This window comes from Malus domestica, chromosome 09, assembly GCF_042453785.1.
Source record: "Malus domestica chromosome 09, GDT2T_hap1".
NCBI lineage: Eukaryota > Viridiplantae > Streptophyta > Magnoliopsida > Rosales > Rosaceae > Malus > Malus domestica.
The window spans coordinates 666,087-683,006 of NC_091669.1; the positions used below are offsets into that span (position 1 = coordinate 666,087).

Below are 16,920 nucleotides of genomic sequence, written 5' to 3' on the forward strand. Positions count from 1 at the left end.
AAAAAAAATTAAAAATCATAACACATCATGTAATTTAAAATTTTAATCTCTCAAGCATTGTTTTTTTTTTTAAATAAATATAAATCCATAAAATTTAATGGCCTTTCATGAACTCTATGTGAATTTTGAGTGAAATTATTAAAAATATGCCTGATTTAGAGGGCCGAAAATCAAAGACGACGCAACCAAATAGGCCCATAAATATATGGGCTTATCTTTTGGTTCATATAGTCAACCATCGAGCCCAAATATCTCATGACGTGGACTGACGAGGACGAAGCCCGAAAGGAGTACGCAGTTAGAACTTAGAAGCCGCTCAACGTTCCGTTCGGTTGAAGCATTGCAATCTGGCGATACGCGATCAAAATTCAAACCAGTCTCTTCGCTCAGGGCTCACAGTAGAAGACCAACAGTCGGTCTAGCACAACGGCCATGGCGTCGATGGATGTAGAAGAAGCAAAATTAGGGTTTCCGCACTGGAAACCCCTCCGTCGGAAGTTCGCTCCCGAATCTCCTTTCTTCGCATCTGGAAACATCGAGAGGGAACTGCTCGCCAAACAGGTTTACATTTCTCTGTAATTTGGTGTAAATTTTATGAATTTTGATTTGCGTCGCTCGGTCCGAATTTGAACTGGGGTTTTTAATCATCGAACGCAATTAGGAATTAGCATTTCAAAATTTTACTTGCACATTCGGCTGAAATGAATTTGAATTTTTAAATTTGGTTGCTTTTTGCTTAATGATTTACTGTAATATTGCGTAGATTGCGTTGGATTTAACCGAAGACGAAAAGCATCAGCTTCGAGAAATGGTAGATGAGGAAGGCAGGTATTTCATGTTTCCTGGTTATAAGAAATTTGTGTACTACTGTAAGACACTATTGTTTTCTGTTGCTTTTTTCCTGAACGTGAAGTGTGTGGTTTGATTTTGCAGGGGGTGTTTCTGTCCGATTGTTGGTTGCGGTGCTCGCTTGAGTTCCTTGGAGGACTTTGAAGATCACTACAATGCACGGCACACTGCGTCGTGTTCTGTGTGCTATAGAGCCTACCCAACGTCGCGGTTGCTCAGCATACATGTATCTGAAGCACACGATTCTTTCTTTCAGGCGAAAGTGGCACGCGGCTATCTCATGGTAGTTACTCTTTATCTTCCTCCTTGATCCGTGTTGGAACTGTCTGATTGAGTACGATTGTATGACATCTGTCTTGTCTTTTGAATTTGAGGAAGTAATGGCATATTGACAGTTCCTCTCTCATTTTTACCAAAATGTCGTTGATTTTTAACTACTGAGAACCAAAAACAGAAGACAAACATGACGGTAGAAGTCATTTCATGGTTTTATTTTTACTGATAGTGAATTGGCTAATAACTTGAATCCTTACCCTAAACTGCATATCATTATCCTTCAAAGTTTCAAAGAACTCTTTAAGTTCAGGTTTGGATTGTACTTAAGGATGAAGAATTGATCCGCTATTTGTCAAAGCTCATGGATTTTTCTAGATAATATCTTTGTTAACATACAATCTTGTCTATAGGGACGCTTCCAGGTTTATTACTGAAAGAATGTTTTGCTTTTACGTTTCTATGAATGTTTTTTATTTTTTAAAATATTCGAGTTCTGTGTGAAGCAAACACAAAATACAGGCATTGTCATAGAATACAATTTATACTTTTCTTTTTCCCTTGAATTCCTCGTATTACACCGTGACTAATGCTCGTGGTTTTTGCTAGATGATATGGTTGTCTATACCTAATTACCCATGCTTTGTTATTTGCATCCTGAAGTGATCATCTTAGTTCAAAGATGAAAGATTTCTCTATCTTGTGTTTGAGCACACACTGGTTTAGCTGTTTTAATTTTGTTTGGATGTCTGTGTTTAACAGTATGAATGCCTTGTGGAAGGCTGTGGTTTGAAGTTCAAGAACTACAAAAGTCGGCAGCAACATCTGGTGGACAAGCATAAATTCCCCACTTCATTTGAGTTTTTCAAGAAGGCTCTTCCTTCTAAAAAACAGAGGCAGAAGAACCAACGCAGACAAGCTACTTCGAAGAAGGCAGAGTCATCTAGTATGCAAGTAGATAACGAAACCATGGATGGCCTTGTTTCTGGCGTCTCCAAATTAAGCACATCAGACTCGACCCCTTCAGCCATCAGCTTTGGTCGTAGACCCACTCGTGGCATGACATTCGTCCCAAGAGCTGTTCAACGTGAGAAAAAACCGGACTCCACATAAGTTGGAACTCAGGGAAGGATGTTTGGAAGATTTTGAATGTTGTAGGTGATGATTATTAATCGTTCTCTAGAAATTTTCCGTGTATCCATCCAAAGTTGACCAGTTAGGAGTCAAACAGCTTACGTAGAAACATTCTTCTTTTGAAAGTGTTGTTGAAACTCAGCAGCTATCGCTAAAATTTTCTTTTCTTTTCATTTTCATCGTTTGAGATTGCGTACGTAGAAACATTCGTGTTCATAAGTGCTTTTATTTGAAGTACACTGAAATCCAAGCACTTGGTAGAAAAGTTGTCAAAGCGCTTCTTTGACACATGCTTCTTTTGAAAGTGCTTATATGATGCAGAAACGCTTCTAAGTTCTTTTACCAAAAGATGAGCATGAATCAACAGACTGGATCAGCATCTGCAGCATCGGCAGACGCAAGTATTAGCTCGGGTTTGTTCTGAAGGATGTAGCCTTCCTTCCTTGCTTTCTTACGTTCGCGCTGCAGCCTGAAGTTCTCCCTCTTTTTAACCCGGTAGCTGTTGGGGTTCTCCGGCTGTACTTCTCGCGGGTAAACACTAATCTGCAGATAGTACAAATCAACGATTCGTGTTAGTATGCAGCACGCAGCCTATCAAACCACCAGCTACGACGGGTTTCGGAACTCCGGATCGTACCTTCTTCTTGTCGGGTCCAAACTTCTCGAACTTCACCATGCCGTCGATCAAAGAGAAGATGGTGTGGTCCTTGCCAAGCCCCACATTCTTCCCTGCATGGAACTGATAATTTTGATGCCAAAGAAAACATACAAGTCACAACATCATTCTATATTTCTATTTCTACATGTGACAAAGCTACAATACCACATTTAAAATGATTTCGCTTTTATTTTTGTTTATTGATTCTCTTTTAATTTATCGATATAGAACCGAACGCAATAACATTCTAAGATTTATATAACCGATCCTACTTAATGAAAAAATTGCCTTATGAAATTCAAATGCCGAAAATAAACATGCGTCTAAACGAAATGAACACGCACATAAATTAGTAAATCCGAACACGACCATTTGCCACAAGTACCCAAATTCGAGTTCGACACAGTTCATTTCCTTGTCAAGTTGTTTTGAAGTTACCTTGGTGCCGCGCTGGCGGACAATGATGGAGCCAGCCTTGGCGACCTGGTCGCCGTAAATCTTGACGCCGAGCCTCTGCCCTTTGGAATCGCGGCCGTTCTTTGTACTCCCGGCTCCTTTCTTGTGCGCGTTTTGAATCGTCAATGGCAGTCGCTGAGGGCCCGACGACACTAACGATAGCTTGGGACCCACTTGCAGAGAACCCAAGTCGCCTCTGAGGAAGGACGAGGAGGACGAGCAGGAGGCGGAGGTGGAGGTTGGGCGGAGAGACAGCCCTCTGAAAGCTCCGACGACGTTGAAAGCCATGGACGCAACCGCCATTTCTGAGAAATTATTAAGCTTTCATAAACAGAAGAATGTGAATTTGTTGACACTTGACAGCCTTATCTGGAGGCTGCTGATTGGGTATCCCCGCCGGAGAGATTTTTCAATCATTACACATAGTAGTACATTATGTATCGTTATATAAATGGTGGGATAAATGTGTTAAAAAGTTAATAACTTAAAAAATAAAATTTCTCAATACTTACGTAAAAACAAGTGGTGTACCACTCGTATTCCTGTCCCAACTAAAAAATTTTTCTCAGGAGGTTCTAATTTTTATTTGGGCCGCTTATACTAGTCCACTGGGCTTGAACTACAAGCCTTCAACCACGAGAAGGTTTTCGGTGTGCTATAGTTGGGCTTTGAATAATTTGATTTGAAGACCTTTTTGGCTTTCTCTTTTATAATTGTTCAAGTGATTATAATTAGCCATTCTGATAAAGTAGATAAATTTGAGTAGAGATGTCTTTGCCAACTCATAAGGGTTGGGTCCGTGTGAGTTGGAAGTTGTAGCTACTTTCGGCCGGATAATACTCACATATAAGTCTGTTCAATTGTAAAAAAAATTTATTATACAACTGATTAGGCTGCCCTACTCAAGTTTTTCTCTGTATCAAATTAAGATTTAAGAACTTAAGGTACAAAGTTTCCTATTGCACAAGCGGCGATATAAATAGCTAAAGTGCCTCCTTTTAGCTAAATCAAACCGCACCGTTTAACAATTGATTTTTTTTTTTTTTTTTTTGTCAAAGTGGTTCATCTTCCATCCATGTTAATCCTCTATTGCTAAGTCCATATTTTGCCAATTCTTGAGCCACTATTTTGCCATCGCTTCCCTGCCACTGACAAGAAAAAAGACTGAACTGACTTTTCAAATCGACAATCTCTTCTAAAACACTGTCATCCCTATCAAAACGAACACCAGCTGCATTGATCAAATCCACAGTCCCTATAGCGTCAAGTTGCAAATGATGGCATGAAACCCAGCATCATATGTGAAAACTTATCCCTCCTTTGCTGCCAGCAATTCTGTTGTTAAAGCATCGAAACGACCATGAAACTGTTTCGAACACCCTACCATGAGCACTCCATTTTCATCTCGAACAACAATCCTAACGCCTCTACAAACCTTTCAAGGAGGTTGCTTCATCAACATTGAGTTTGAATATCCCCTCTGGGGGATGCTTCCATATCAACTCCTCCACAGGACGTCTGCTCCTTGATGCATTGTACGTGTTGGTTCGCCACCTGAAATATAACAAGGTCCTCGCATTCCCATATGGCATGCAACATTGTCTCCATTGCCATACAACACTGATAACACACCGGTGCTGAGATTTTTTATTTTTATTTTTTCAATTTAAAAAAAAAAAAAAAACCATGTTGCAAGGAACAAAGTTACTAATTAATACATAAGCATGAGCACTCCTTGGCGTATCTATGCTATTGTTGAAGATATCAAATGGATGGCCTCTTCTTTTGATTCTATTAGTTGGAAGCATATTTTTAGGGGATGTGATATCCACACTCCTTTTTACTTCTCACATACCCTTTTAATTTTCGATCGTCGAATCGAATGAATTGAAGAAGATTAAAGGACATAAATTAACAAGGGGTGTGGGAGAAGTAAAAATGGGTGTGTGGATAGCACACCCCTGTTTTTAGGGAAGCAAATTTTGTAGCTGATGTCGTCACCTCATATGGGCATGATTTAAATAGCCTTCATGTTTGGGTTGGTTTTGCGCCTCCGGCTGCTACCAATGCCTTGTTTGACTCTAGAGGGCTTAGATGTTCCCGGGATTTTTCCCTCTCTTAATTTTATTTTCCTTCTCAAAAAAATAAAAAGGTTACTAATTAATAGCTCTCCACGTCAAGAACTTGACTTATTTGGCACCGTAAGAGCCCAGATACCGTGCCACATATTCATATCTCTACCACCAGATGCTTCCTTCTTTCTTCGTAACCACAAGTATAGTAAATTAGTAGTGCCAACACTTATTGGTTGCTTATGTAATTCAACTTAATTAACAAGCAAAAAGCGTAATATATGCGCAAAGTTGAAATAAACTTATTATTTATATAGTCTTTTGTTTTCTTAAATTGTTAGTATGATAAGATTGATTGAATTCTAAGTTGTTTTCTTCCATGAATTCTAAATTTTTTTCTTTTACGAATTCTAAAATGTTAGTACGATAAAGATTTGATTGATCATTTTTCATTTTTAAATCATTAGTGTGAAGATTGATTGATCATTTTGCACTTAGGCCAACTAATTAAACTTTTCTCCACACCAATTTCTCCTTAGTTTACTCCTTCCCTTTCCTAGTACAAATTAATTAGTACATAAATCATGTGATTGTCGTCCGCTAAAATTATAGCTTCGTCACTTATTTCACATGCAATTCATCATAGTATGAGTATGAAAGGAGCCTATAACAAGGCCATGCATATCCCTCTCTTAACTAACTCGGAATATTTTGAAGGAGATTCATTCAAGATGTGAAGGCACATCTCTTTCGCATGACTCAAATAAGCAACATAATCGTAAATGCCTTGTAACTCAATTAGTCAAGAGAATTCGCTCATGCATCTGAGTTTCTGTGTTCGAATTTTCTTCTAGATGATTTAGTATAAATTATCTTATTATTTGTTAAAAAAATAAAAATAAAATAAGATAATCCGCGACATGCAACTTAGTCACTCTGTATATGTGTTTGATGATGAAATGGATCAGATTAACACCAGGAGAAAAATATTCAACAATAACTTTACCAAAATTTATACTTTTATTTTACCACTTCTGCGTTTATATAAATAAGAAGTCCAGTTTTCACCAAATTGGTCCCATGGTCTAGTGGTCAGGACATTGGACTCTGAATCCAGTAACCCGAGTTCAAATCTCGGTGGGACCTTTTTTTGGGTTCATTTTCCCTTTTTCTTCCCATTATTTTTCACTCGGGAAGGTCTTTTACATTTGTATTCAAACGCAGTTGTCCAGAAACACCTCTGGTAACTTTTTTCAGGCTTTTCATAAATCCAACGCACCACATCCTCAATTTCGATCCCAAAGGAATTAGATACTTTCTCTAAGGCCGCAGCTCGTAACTCGAATTTGGTTTCCAAGTTACTCAATAACCAAAATGCATTGATAATTAAACTGGAGTCTGAAATACAAAGTACAAACTACATTGCATCACCGATACACATCCCAATCTATCTCGGGTTAAACAAAGGAGACACCCTCCTTCGAACAATCTCCTGAATCTGCTCCGGCGACAAAACAGATGCAGCACCATCAAAGTTGGCGTTTTCCATCTGCTGATGCAACTGTGATAACAAAACAACATACATTGGCTTTGTTCTTTGTAAATCACATGCCAAATAGCTATTAGAATTTCGACAAGACGTTTGCATTCGCCTTCCTAATCTCTAATTTAGTCAGATGAAACCAATCTTTCGGTCATTTACGTTCCAAATTTTTTATCCAGCGGAAGCTAAGAGATTATATACAGCCAACATACCTTCTCGAGGATTGCAGATTGATCATCCATGGGAAATTTACGCATGTGCTTTAGCATCTCCAGTTGCTGAAAAAAGAAAATTTACTTCTGGTGCTTTAGAAACATAAACCTTTAACGTTACAATTGTCATATTTGGACAGATATTACCTGTTCCTGTAATTGTTCTTGACTATGCATCTTTTCAGCAAATTCCTCTGCTCCAAGCTCAGCTTCGTCGCAGGCCATCTCCTCCCTGCCATTTTGTAGACGAGTACTTACAGCAACATACTATATAAATATCAGAACCCTTGTTTTTGTCCTTCCCCACATTTTAAAGGCAAGATTTCCTCTTTCAACCCAATATCTAAGGTAACGCATACTACCACAAGGTTTACTAAATTACAACTCACTAGACTCTAGAATCCTTCACCGGCTAAACTCAGACAACTTTCAAATCGATAACAGAAGTTACAGAGTAAAAAAAAACAGCACCTTATATATATACTAAAAATGGCACAGAGATTTACTTGCTTAAGAACAAAATGTAGTCGCGATGAACGAAATGCAAGAAACAAAAACACAAGCACAAGGTTTAGGTTGCCATAAAAACTTTGGCCTTGTACAACTTCATCACTTGGTTGAATCCTCATATAAACTTTAAAAAGGAAACAACTACTTATCCGAGCAGGCAATTTGAATGCTATTTCCATTTACAAGTTTAAATTCATAAATGGGCAGAAGAGGTTACCTTGCAATGAATTTATAAAACTGAATCATCACATCCTGATCATTCTCGTATTCAACATTCACCTTTCCCAAGCACGATAGGCCAAATCTTGGATCTGCGGTAGAGAAAACATTTACTTCAAAGTTCAGTAAGATTGCACCTTGATTGTGGTCTGAAGCTTATAAGTGGCATAAATCCATTTAAAAACCCCCATTGCTGGATCGATGTTTTCCGGTAAGTAGCAGGCACATGTACAACAGGATCTGGATCTCAAATCGACATAAAGAAGAAATTTAACCAAACATACATCAACACAATCCACTAGTGAACCAAAGTGAGTATTGAGTAATCGCTTAAAGAATCACTATGGTATAAGGCTTTTACTATTGAACGTAGCAACGATGAACTGAGGAAGAGAGATCCAAGTGAAGGATCCTCTTGGTTTAGAGATATCCTAAAAATTAACCGGTATCAGTATCAAGAGACGGGTAAGTAAATTCAGCATAGGGCTTAGAGATACCAATATCGCAGCAATTTTAGATCACAAACTACTACCAAAGTAAGTTAACGAAAACGAGTACTTGCAGTTCATCATTTGGATGAAAGATATGCTTGGCATTTGAAGATAAAACTTACCAATCCCCATCTCCAAAAATATCTCCTCCTGGATCGCAGTAGTTACAGCTACAGCTTCCTGCACAGTACTTAATAATCACATTCAACAACTAAGACAAAAACACCATTTGACAAAAGCTCTGCCGGAACAATATGCTGGTTGGGTTTCCGCGGCGAGGGGAAGAAACCCGGCATTCCCCTCGATTTGGTCCCCAGAAGAACTGGTTACTGGGACCAAAAACAATTGCACCACAAAGAATTTCAAACAACCACAAATGTATAAAATTTATACCAAAATTACAGAACCCGGTTCACTAATTCATAACACAATGGTGGCACACTCACCTGCTTGTCCTCAACACCATCTGCGATTCTTTTCTTCACCTCTGAAAATCGAAATAAAGAAATGGAAGAAAAAAATTCACCCAAAAAAAAGGGAAAGTGCGCGCGAGAACAATAGGGGAAAAATGTACCAGGCTGAGATGTGAGGAAGGAGAATCGATCGAAAAGATGAAGCAGCTGTTCCCTCGACAGCATTTCGGAGGAGCTCTGCAACTTCGAACTCAGTTGTCAAGCATTGGCTATGGCCGCAAAGGATGAGGTCGATAAAAAGACACCCTGGCTTTTCCTAAGCCATTTCTTTTTTGTTCTTAATTATTTTCCCACTCAAAAAGTAACAAATAAAAAAAAAAAGGATGAGATATGAGGGTTTGTATCGAGTTGGGTTGTGCGGATGTGGAGCTTGAATCGGAATATGTGATCGATGCTATTTTGAAATGCTTTATTTTGAATCAGAATATGTGCTCAATTAAAAAGAGTGAGGTTTGAATTTGTTAAGCTAAGTGAAAATACCGTTACGCATGTCTTGCTTCATATGTAACTCATATGAAGATATTTTCCGTGAAAATGCGATTGATCCAAAGTTTTTATTTAATATTTTTACTTAAGATATAAACATTTCAATTAAAATCTAATAAAGTTTACCTTTGACAAAAGAAAAATAATAATAATAATTTTCTATTCACACAAATACACAATTCAAAAATTAAATTAGGGAAAAAATAAACTAAGATTATGGGAATAAAGCATCTTCCATTTATAATTTCGAACATGACACTAAGAAATCAACAAAAAAACAAACCTTTTTTTTTTTTTAACAAACAAAAAAAACAACCTAATTTTAAAATTATATAAAGAAACAAAGATATTACAAAAGCGATTTCCATCACTCAATCAGACTCAGAAATCCTCGTCCATCTTAAACTCATGGGACCCACCGTTTCCGTTGATGCTGTTCATCACCGACGCCTTCTGGTACTCGCCGACGCGTTTCTCGAAGAAGTTGGTCTTCCCCTGGAGGCTGATCAGCTCCATCCAATCGAAAGGGTTCTGGACGTTGTACATTTTCCCGTATCCCAACGCGCCCAGCAGCCGATCTGCGACGAACTCGATGTAGGTGCTCATCAGATCACCGTTCATCCCCACCAGGGCGCAAGGCAGCGCGTCGCACACGAACTCCTTCTCGATCTCCACCGCGTTCCGAACTATCGACTTTATCCGATCCTCGCTCAGCTTCTGCCTCAGTAGCGAGTACAGCAAACACGCGAAGTCGCAGTGCAAGCCCTCGTCTCGTGAGATCAGCTCGTTCGAGAAAGTCAGTCCCGGCATTAAACCGCGCTTTTTTAGCCAAAATATCGCGCAAAAACTCCCAGAGAAGAAAATCCCTTCCACGCAGGCAAAGGCCACGATTCGCTCCGCGAAAGACTCAGAGCCGTCGATCCATCTCAGGGCCCACTGGGCCTTCTTCGCGACGCAGGGGATGGTGTCGATCGCGTGGAAGAGGCGGTGCTTCTCGTCAGAATCCTTGATGTACGTCTCGAGAAGGAGGCTGTACATCTCGGAGTGGATGTTCTCGATTGCGATCTGGAACCCGTAGAAGGCGCGGGCCTCGGCGACCTGGACCTCCTTCATGAACCTTCCGGCGAGATTCTCCAGGACAATTCCATCGGAAGCGGCGAAGAAGGCGAGGATGTGCGAGACGAAGTGCCTCTCGCCGTCGGATAGAGCTTCCCAGTGGCGGACGTCCTGGCAAAGGTCGACCTCCTCGGCGGTCCAGAAGGAGGCTTCCGCCTTCTTGTACATTTCCCAGATTTCAGGGTACTGGATCGGGAACATGCAGAAGCGGTCCGGGTTCGGAGCTAGCAGCGGCTCTTCTGGGAAGGCAGGCATTTTTGTGATGAAACTCGATTCGGGATTTTTCAGAAACGAAATCAAATGGGGAATTTTGAGATCTATCGAATTTTGTATTTTGGGGTTGATTATTTACGGTGGGATTGGACTGAATATATATAGAGAGGGCGGAGGTTTTTTGAATTTTTTGAATTGGGGTTTCGGGAGCGGGTGATTTCAAATTTATTAGAAGCTTGCGGGAGAATGAACCGAATACGAGGGTACTTTGGGAAATTCAGGAGGGTGAATAGGCGCGCAATCCGATTTCTGTGGTTTGCGTTTGCGGAAACCTAATTCCCTCCTAAGTAAAGGATCTAGGCCGTTAAAATTTGATACAACGCCTATAAACAAGCAACCTCTCTAAAATTATAATAATTACAACCGTTGGATCAAATTTCAATGGTCCAGATCTTATGCTCATGAGGGGATCCGATTTCTGCGTTTGGGATGAGGATGGTGTGGACTGTGAAGAGGGGCGTAACGGTCATTTGAAAATATCTGTTGGTAAAATACCCTTTTGGTGAGTGTTGGACCAGTGGTGGTTCGAAGTTTGGGTTTGGTGAAGGGCTTTATGGTAAATGAAGAAGGACGTTTATGGAAAGAAGGTTTTAAGGGAAAGAAGGTTGCGAGGGAAGCCTTGGCTGGACATTTTTCAAAGTTTTAATATTGTAGCGGGAATCCTTTTTGGCGCCAGTTTTGGAATTTGGAAGTGAAAAGCTTCAATAAACATTTGGCTCCTAAATCTATATATTGCTTCCAAACTTTTATACCATGTGTAGTCCTTATCAAGTAACATGGTCCCCACGAATAAAACAAAAAGTAAATTCATACTTTTTTTTTTTTTTTTTTTTAAGACCAAAGAACAGATAGGTGGATTTGCCACAACAATCATTCTAGAAGTCGGGAAGATCCATAGAAACATTTCAACATTTCTTTGGTCACCAGTGCCAAAAACAAACCCAAAATATGCTAGGCCTGAGAGTGAGAAATTTTGGCCACCGGCGCCAATAATTGATTACCAATTAACTTTTCTTAACCTTGTATTTATATTTTATATTAACTAACAATTTTCGGATGGTAATTGAGTCAATTAAAGTCAGAGTGAGAATGTCACATCCCGGCCTAGGGCGGATCACTTCCCGGACCCGTTCCACCACCGTAGCACAATATTGTCCGCCTTGGGCCTCGACCACGCCCTCACGGTTTTGTTTCTGGGAACTCACGAGCAACTTCCCAATGAGTCACCCATCATGGGAGTGCTCTGGCCCCCTTCTCGCTTAACTTCAGAGTTCTTACGGAACCCGAAGCCAGTGAGCTCCCAAAAGGCCTCGTGCTAGGTAGGGATGAGAATATACATTTAAGGATCACTTCCCTAGGCGATGTGGAATGTTACAATCCACCCCCCTTAGGAGCCCGACGTCCTCGTCGGCACACTTCCGGCCAAGGATTGGCTCTGATACCATTCGTCATATCTCGGCCCGGGGCGGATCACTTCCCGGCCCCGCTCCACCACCGTAGCACGATATTGTCCGCTTTGGGCATCGACCACGCCCTCACGGTTTTGTTTCTGGGAACTCACGAGCAACTTCCCAATTAGGGGTGGGTTGGAAAAATCGAAAACCGAAAAAAACCGACAACCGAACCGAACCGAGACCGAAAAAAACCGAACCGAAAAAAAAACCGAACCGAATCTGATGAACCGAACCGAACCGAATTTAATTGGTTCGGTTTCGGTTTTTGAGGTATGAAAACCGGACCGGACCGAACCGAACCGAAATATGAAAATCAAATAAAAATACTCAAAACCTGCTGGAATGAAGATTCGAACCCCTTCCGTCCAGGTTGAGGATAGCTCTTTCAAGCCAACTTGACAGTGGGCTTTGTATTGCTATAATTGTACCAGCATAATATTTATAGGTATTTTAATCTTTAATGTTTTATAAAATTTATAAAGCTTACAAACCCTAGCAGCCGTCACTCCTTCACCTTTTCATTCTCAAACACACTCTCTCTCTCTCTCCCATCCGCTGCTTTTCCTCTCTGCTTCCTCAGTCGATCTCTCCCTCCTTCCTCTCTTCCTCCCTTCAACTCTCCTTCCTCTCTTCCTTTCTCCAACCTGCCAACTCTCATTCCTCTCTTCCTTTCCTTCAAATTTGCTTCCATTGGTTGCATGGTTTCTAAATTCTGTTCGTCTTCTCTGCTTTGGGATCTAGTAGGAGTAGTAAGTTGGTCTTTGCATCGATGCTCGGATGCAAAAAGTTTTGATTTTTGTTTTGTTTTTTCGTTGATTGATTCACTGCTGCTGTTCTCATCAACCCCTTTGTCCGTTTCAGTTTTTGGTAAGTTCTTCTCCATTTTTATATAACGCGGAGGGAGGTCAGAGAATTTGTCACCATTTTTTTTAAAATAATATAAAAAATAAGTTGAATGAGTGGGGTGGGTGATACCCAAAATTTATTAAATTTAAACCCCTCTCCACGTTTGTACTCGATTTTTGTTTTTCATGGTCAAAGAAATCCGGAGGAACAAATATGGAAAAACCGTCCTGGAGAGATGGAAACATATCATATTTTCTATTTCTATCTTATGTTGTGGTTGGTTGTTTTGCATTTTTTGGAGGAAAAAAAAAAACCGAAAAAAACCGAAACCGAACCGAAAAAATAACCGAACCGAAAAAAACCGAAAAAAATTTGGGCCGAACCGAACCGAACCGAAATTTCAGTTCAGTTTCGGTTTTGGCAAAAAACCGAACCGATAAGAACCGAACCCAGCCCTATTCCCAATGGGTCACCCATCCTGGGAGTGCTCTGGCCCCATTCTCGCTTAACTTCGGAGTTCCTACGGAACCCGAAGCTAGTGAGCTCCCAAAAGGCCTCATGCTAGGTAGGGATGAGAATATACATTTAAGGATCACTTCCCTGCGCGATGTGGGATGTTACAGAGAAACACGTGACCAATTGTGCAAACACACGCTTGAAGACTGGCACATATAATCTGCACACACGCTCCAATATGGCCTTGCATGCAATTGTGTGTGGAGAGCACACAATGCAACGCAATTTTGTTTTTGGTCAAACACTATGCAACACTAATACATATTTTATGATTGTAGTAGATTTGAACGTCTATCGTACGCAGTCTTACTCATGCTTTGTAAAAATGTTGTTTTCACGACTTGAACTCTGTGATTTTTTTGTCACAAAAAAACAACATTTCCGTTACGTCAACGCTCGCCTTCATATAAGACGAGTACCTTCTTCACATATTAGATTAGCATAACTTCTTAATTTATTAGATTTGTATACCTTCTTCATATATTAGATTAGGATTATTATAGAGTATAATATTGTGGGTCGAATCGTATTTGACATTGCTGCATCATGGAGCATGTGATTGCTAGGAAGTTTAAGCTGGGGAGCAACTATTGTTCAGGTGTAATGAAATTGGTATTCTCGTGTTGGAGGCAGATTCTCTGCCCTCCCACTTCTCGTGCATTTCTGTTTATATGGTCACGGTTAATCCACGTCAACATTTTATATTACTATTCCTTTTTGTCTTATTATTTCTAAAAAAAATAATATAAAATATTAACGTGGCTTAACCGTGACCACATAAACGAGGAGGGCACGGAAAGTAGGAGGACAGAGAATCTACCTCCTCTGGTGTTAGGTGTAAAGTACAAACTGGGGAGGAGGTGGCAGTTAAGCTGGTATGCATTTGACAAGCTAGTTTATTTTCCAAATTCCAAAGCCTGTGAAGACTTAGGTTGAAAGGACATTCCAAAATCTCGAAATATCGGAGGGTTCGACATGTCTCATATCCAAGGTATAAAATATAGATGATATCGGAAATATCGGTAGTCCAAAAACAAGGAAATATCAATGGAAATATCGAGATATTATCGATATCGATAAAAATAATATGGAAACTACGGAAATTGTAAGAAAAACTTGGAAATTTTTATTGAAACTTTGCAGGATGTTTATTTAGTCAATTATCTATTAGTTTATCATAAAAAATTGGAAGGAAATGCATTGCATGATGGATTTAACTGATTTAAGTTGATTATATAGCGAGCTGGCAAACATTGTGAGTGTAGAAAATATGTAGTAATTAATGAAATAAGTTTAAACACACCATAATCATTTATATATAATGAATTAGTACAATATTTTACACTCATTTAAGCAAGGGATTAAGCAATATGAGCTGTTGAGCCGAACCAATAACAATTGGCCAACCTATTTTCTAACGGGCAGTTGCCCGACCTGCTCGCCACTCCCCACAAATAACCCCAGCTATAAATACCAAGATTCTAAAAAACGTTAGGCGCTAGTTGAGCGGTGGGCTAGCGCCTAGGCGGTCTAGGCGGATTTAGGTAAATTTCTTATATATTATATGAATGAATTAAATTTACTATATCATATGTAAATAATTATTGAATAATATGTTATTTCTTATAAAAGAACATACATATGTGAATGTTTTATGTACATATCTAATATGCTTGCCTAAGAAAAAAAATATCTAATAATTTATAATTTATATAACATTTATATACATATAATAATATAATATACCTCCCAAACTTTTAAAATATAAAAAACCCACGCCCATGCAAGTGGGTGGTTTTCATAATAACCCATCTGATGAAAATAGATGTCCACCTTACCCCCATCACCAACTTTTGACCTTTCAGAAACCCAAGAAGAAAACTTCGTTTCTTTTTCTTTCATTGCCCTTTTAGAAACTCAAAATTGAATCTTTTACTCTCTCTCTCTCTCTCTCTCTCTCTCTCTCTCTCTCTCTCTCTTCCCTCATCTTCGTTCTTCTTCGCCCTTTCACTTTCAGAACCTCAAAATTGGATCTCAAATCCAACTTGCGCCACTTTGTGCTTTCAGTCTCTCTGAGTCTTCAAGAACCCTAGATTCCTGAACGAACAACTTTCCTTGCCCTTTTAGATTCCCGAACAGAGAGGTCCAAACCCTATCAACAATGGCAGTCTCAAAGGCATCCTCCGTCGTCGCTCTCATGGCGATCCTCTTCGCCGTCCTCTCCGCCATCAGCGCCTCCTAGGAGTCTCCGGCTCCCATCCCAACCTCCCTCGCCGCATCCATCTCCCCTTCGTTCGTATCCACCCTCGTCGCCGCCGCCGTCGTCGCTCTGGCCTTCGGATCTGCGCTCAGGGTGGCGCCTCCGAGGAGTCTCCGGCTCCCAACCCAATATATCGAGATAATATCGATATTATCGATATTATCTCGATATATTGACGATAATCAAGTGGATATGTGTGGAAATATCGGACTCTCACAAAAACGATAATATCGGCGAAATATTGCCAATATTATGGATATTTTAGTCATTGCTCATATCCATCCTGAATACGGTTTGGACATGGTCAACGTTTTGAATATGGTCAAGACGATTTGGACACTACCCAAATACAGTATAAACATATATCGTGTGTTGCTTTATCCATGCTCGTGTTTGTACAATCTAGGTGAAAGACCAAGCATCCCGGGCTTCATCATGAGTAAAAGTTGTATATGCTTTTTCAAGGAGGAAGTAAAGCCATCTCCAACGGAACGGACAGAGGGCTCCTTTTAGCTTTAAGAAATTATATTTTAATGAACTGTGTCATGTCATGTTTCATATCATTTCCAACAAAGGGGGTCAAAGGGTCATAGACCAAACATAATTTATTATTTTAATAGAATTATGGAAAAATTAGTATCCAGTCCCTAGTTACTAATGTTCATTAACTGAAATCTTATTAATTTTCACATTTAAAAAATAATAGAATAAGTTTGTATCCCTTAATTTTTTATAAAAAGGTTTCCATTTTTTTTAATCTTATATGTACCCATTCATGTAATTTTTCAAATTTTTAATCATAAAATGTATCAATTTGTTGTATGTAAAATGTACCCCCTTTTTTTTATAATATCTATTCAATTTTTTTTCTAATCCATTTTTAAACTTATACATGTATGTTCTTTTTCTTGATTTAAGAATGTATTCATGTCAATTTTAATCAAAGAAATGTACTAATGTTATTAAGCCTAATATCTATTATTTTTTGTGTGGTTTTGAAGAATGTACCCATATTTTGGTACAATAATTTTTTTTTGTTAATTTTGATGAATGTATCCATGTTTATATACATATATATA

General features: G+C 39.3%; 4 protein-coding genes and 1 non-coding gene across 5 annotated transcripts; 2 read left to right on the top strand and 3 right to left on the bottom strand.

Annotated features, from left to right (window-relative positions):
- Positions 1-261: 261 nt before the first annotated feature.
- LOC103442128 (uncharacterized) lies at positions 262-2,429 on the top strand. The gene is made up of 4 exons (XM_008380882.4): positions 262-561; positions 764-828; positions 934-1,132; positions 1,885-2,429. Exons 1-4 carry the CDS (start codon positions 433-435, stop codon positions 2,233-2,235), a joined length of 744 nt encoding a protein of 247 aa, XP_008379104.3. The 5' UTR covers positions 262-432; the 3' UTR covers positions 2,236-2,429.
- LOC103442125 (large ribosomal subunit protein bL27c-like) lies at positions 2,403-3,787 on the bottom strand. The gene is made up of 3 exons (XM_008380881.4): positions 3,353-3,787; positions 2,894-2,995; positions 2,403-2,799 (listed from the first exon to the last, which is right to left on the bottom strand). Exons 1-3 carry the CDS (start codon positions 3,671-3,673, stop codon positions 2,617-2,619), a joined length of 606 nt encoding a protein of 201 aa, XP_008379103.3. The 5' UTR covers positions 3,674-3,787; the 3' UTR covers positions 2,403-2,616.
- A 2,729-nt stretch (positions 3,788-6,516) lies between these two features.
- Positions 6,517-6,588, top strand: TRNAQ-CUG (transfer RNA glutamine (anticodon CUG)). Its single transcript has one exon. It is a non-coding gene; the product is annotated as a tRNA-Gln (tRNA).
- A 212-nt stretch (positions 6,589-6,800) lies between these two features.
- LOC103442124 (uncharacterized) lies at positions 6,801-9,375 on the bottom strand. Its single transcript, XM_008380880.4, has 7 exons — positions 8,992-9,375; positions 8,864-8,904; positions 8,540-8,597; positions 7,925-8,018; positions 7,345-7,429; positions 7,198-7,263; positions 6,801-7,003 (listed from the first exon to the last, which is right to left on the bottom strand). Exons 1-7 carry the CDS (start codon positions 9,053-9,055, stop codon positions 6,890-6,892), a joined length of 522 nt encoding a protein of 173 aa, XP_008379102.1. The 5' UTR covers positions 9,056-9,375; the 3' UTR covers positions 6,801-6,889.
- Positions 9,376-9,590: 215 nt separating this feature from the next.
- On the bottom strand, positions 9,591-11,146 carry LOC103442123 (ribonucleoside-diphosphate reductase small chain). The gene has a single exon (XM_008380879.4). The coding sequence runs from the start codon at positions 10,745-10,747 to the stop codon at positions 9,758-9,760; it is 990 nt and encodes a 329-aa protein (XP_008379101.3). The 5' UTR covers positions 10,748-11,146; the 3' UTR covers positions 9,591-9,757.
- Between the last annotated feature and the right edge of the window lie 5,774 nt (positions 11,147-16,920).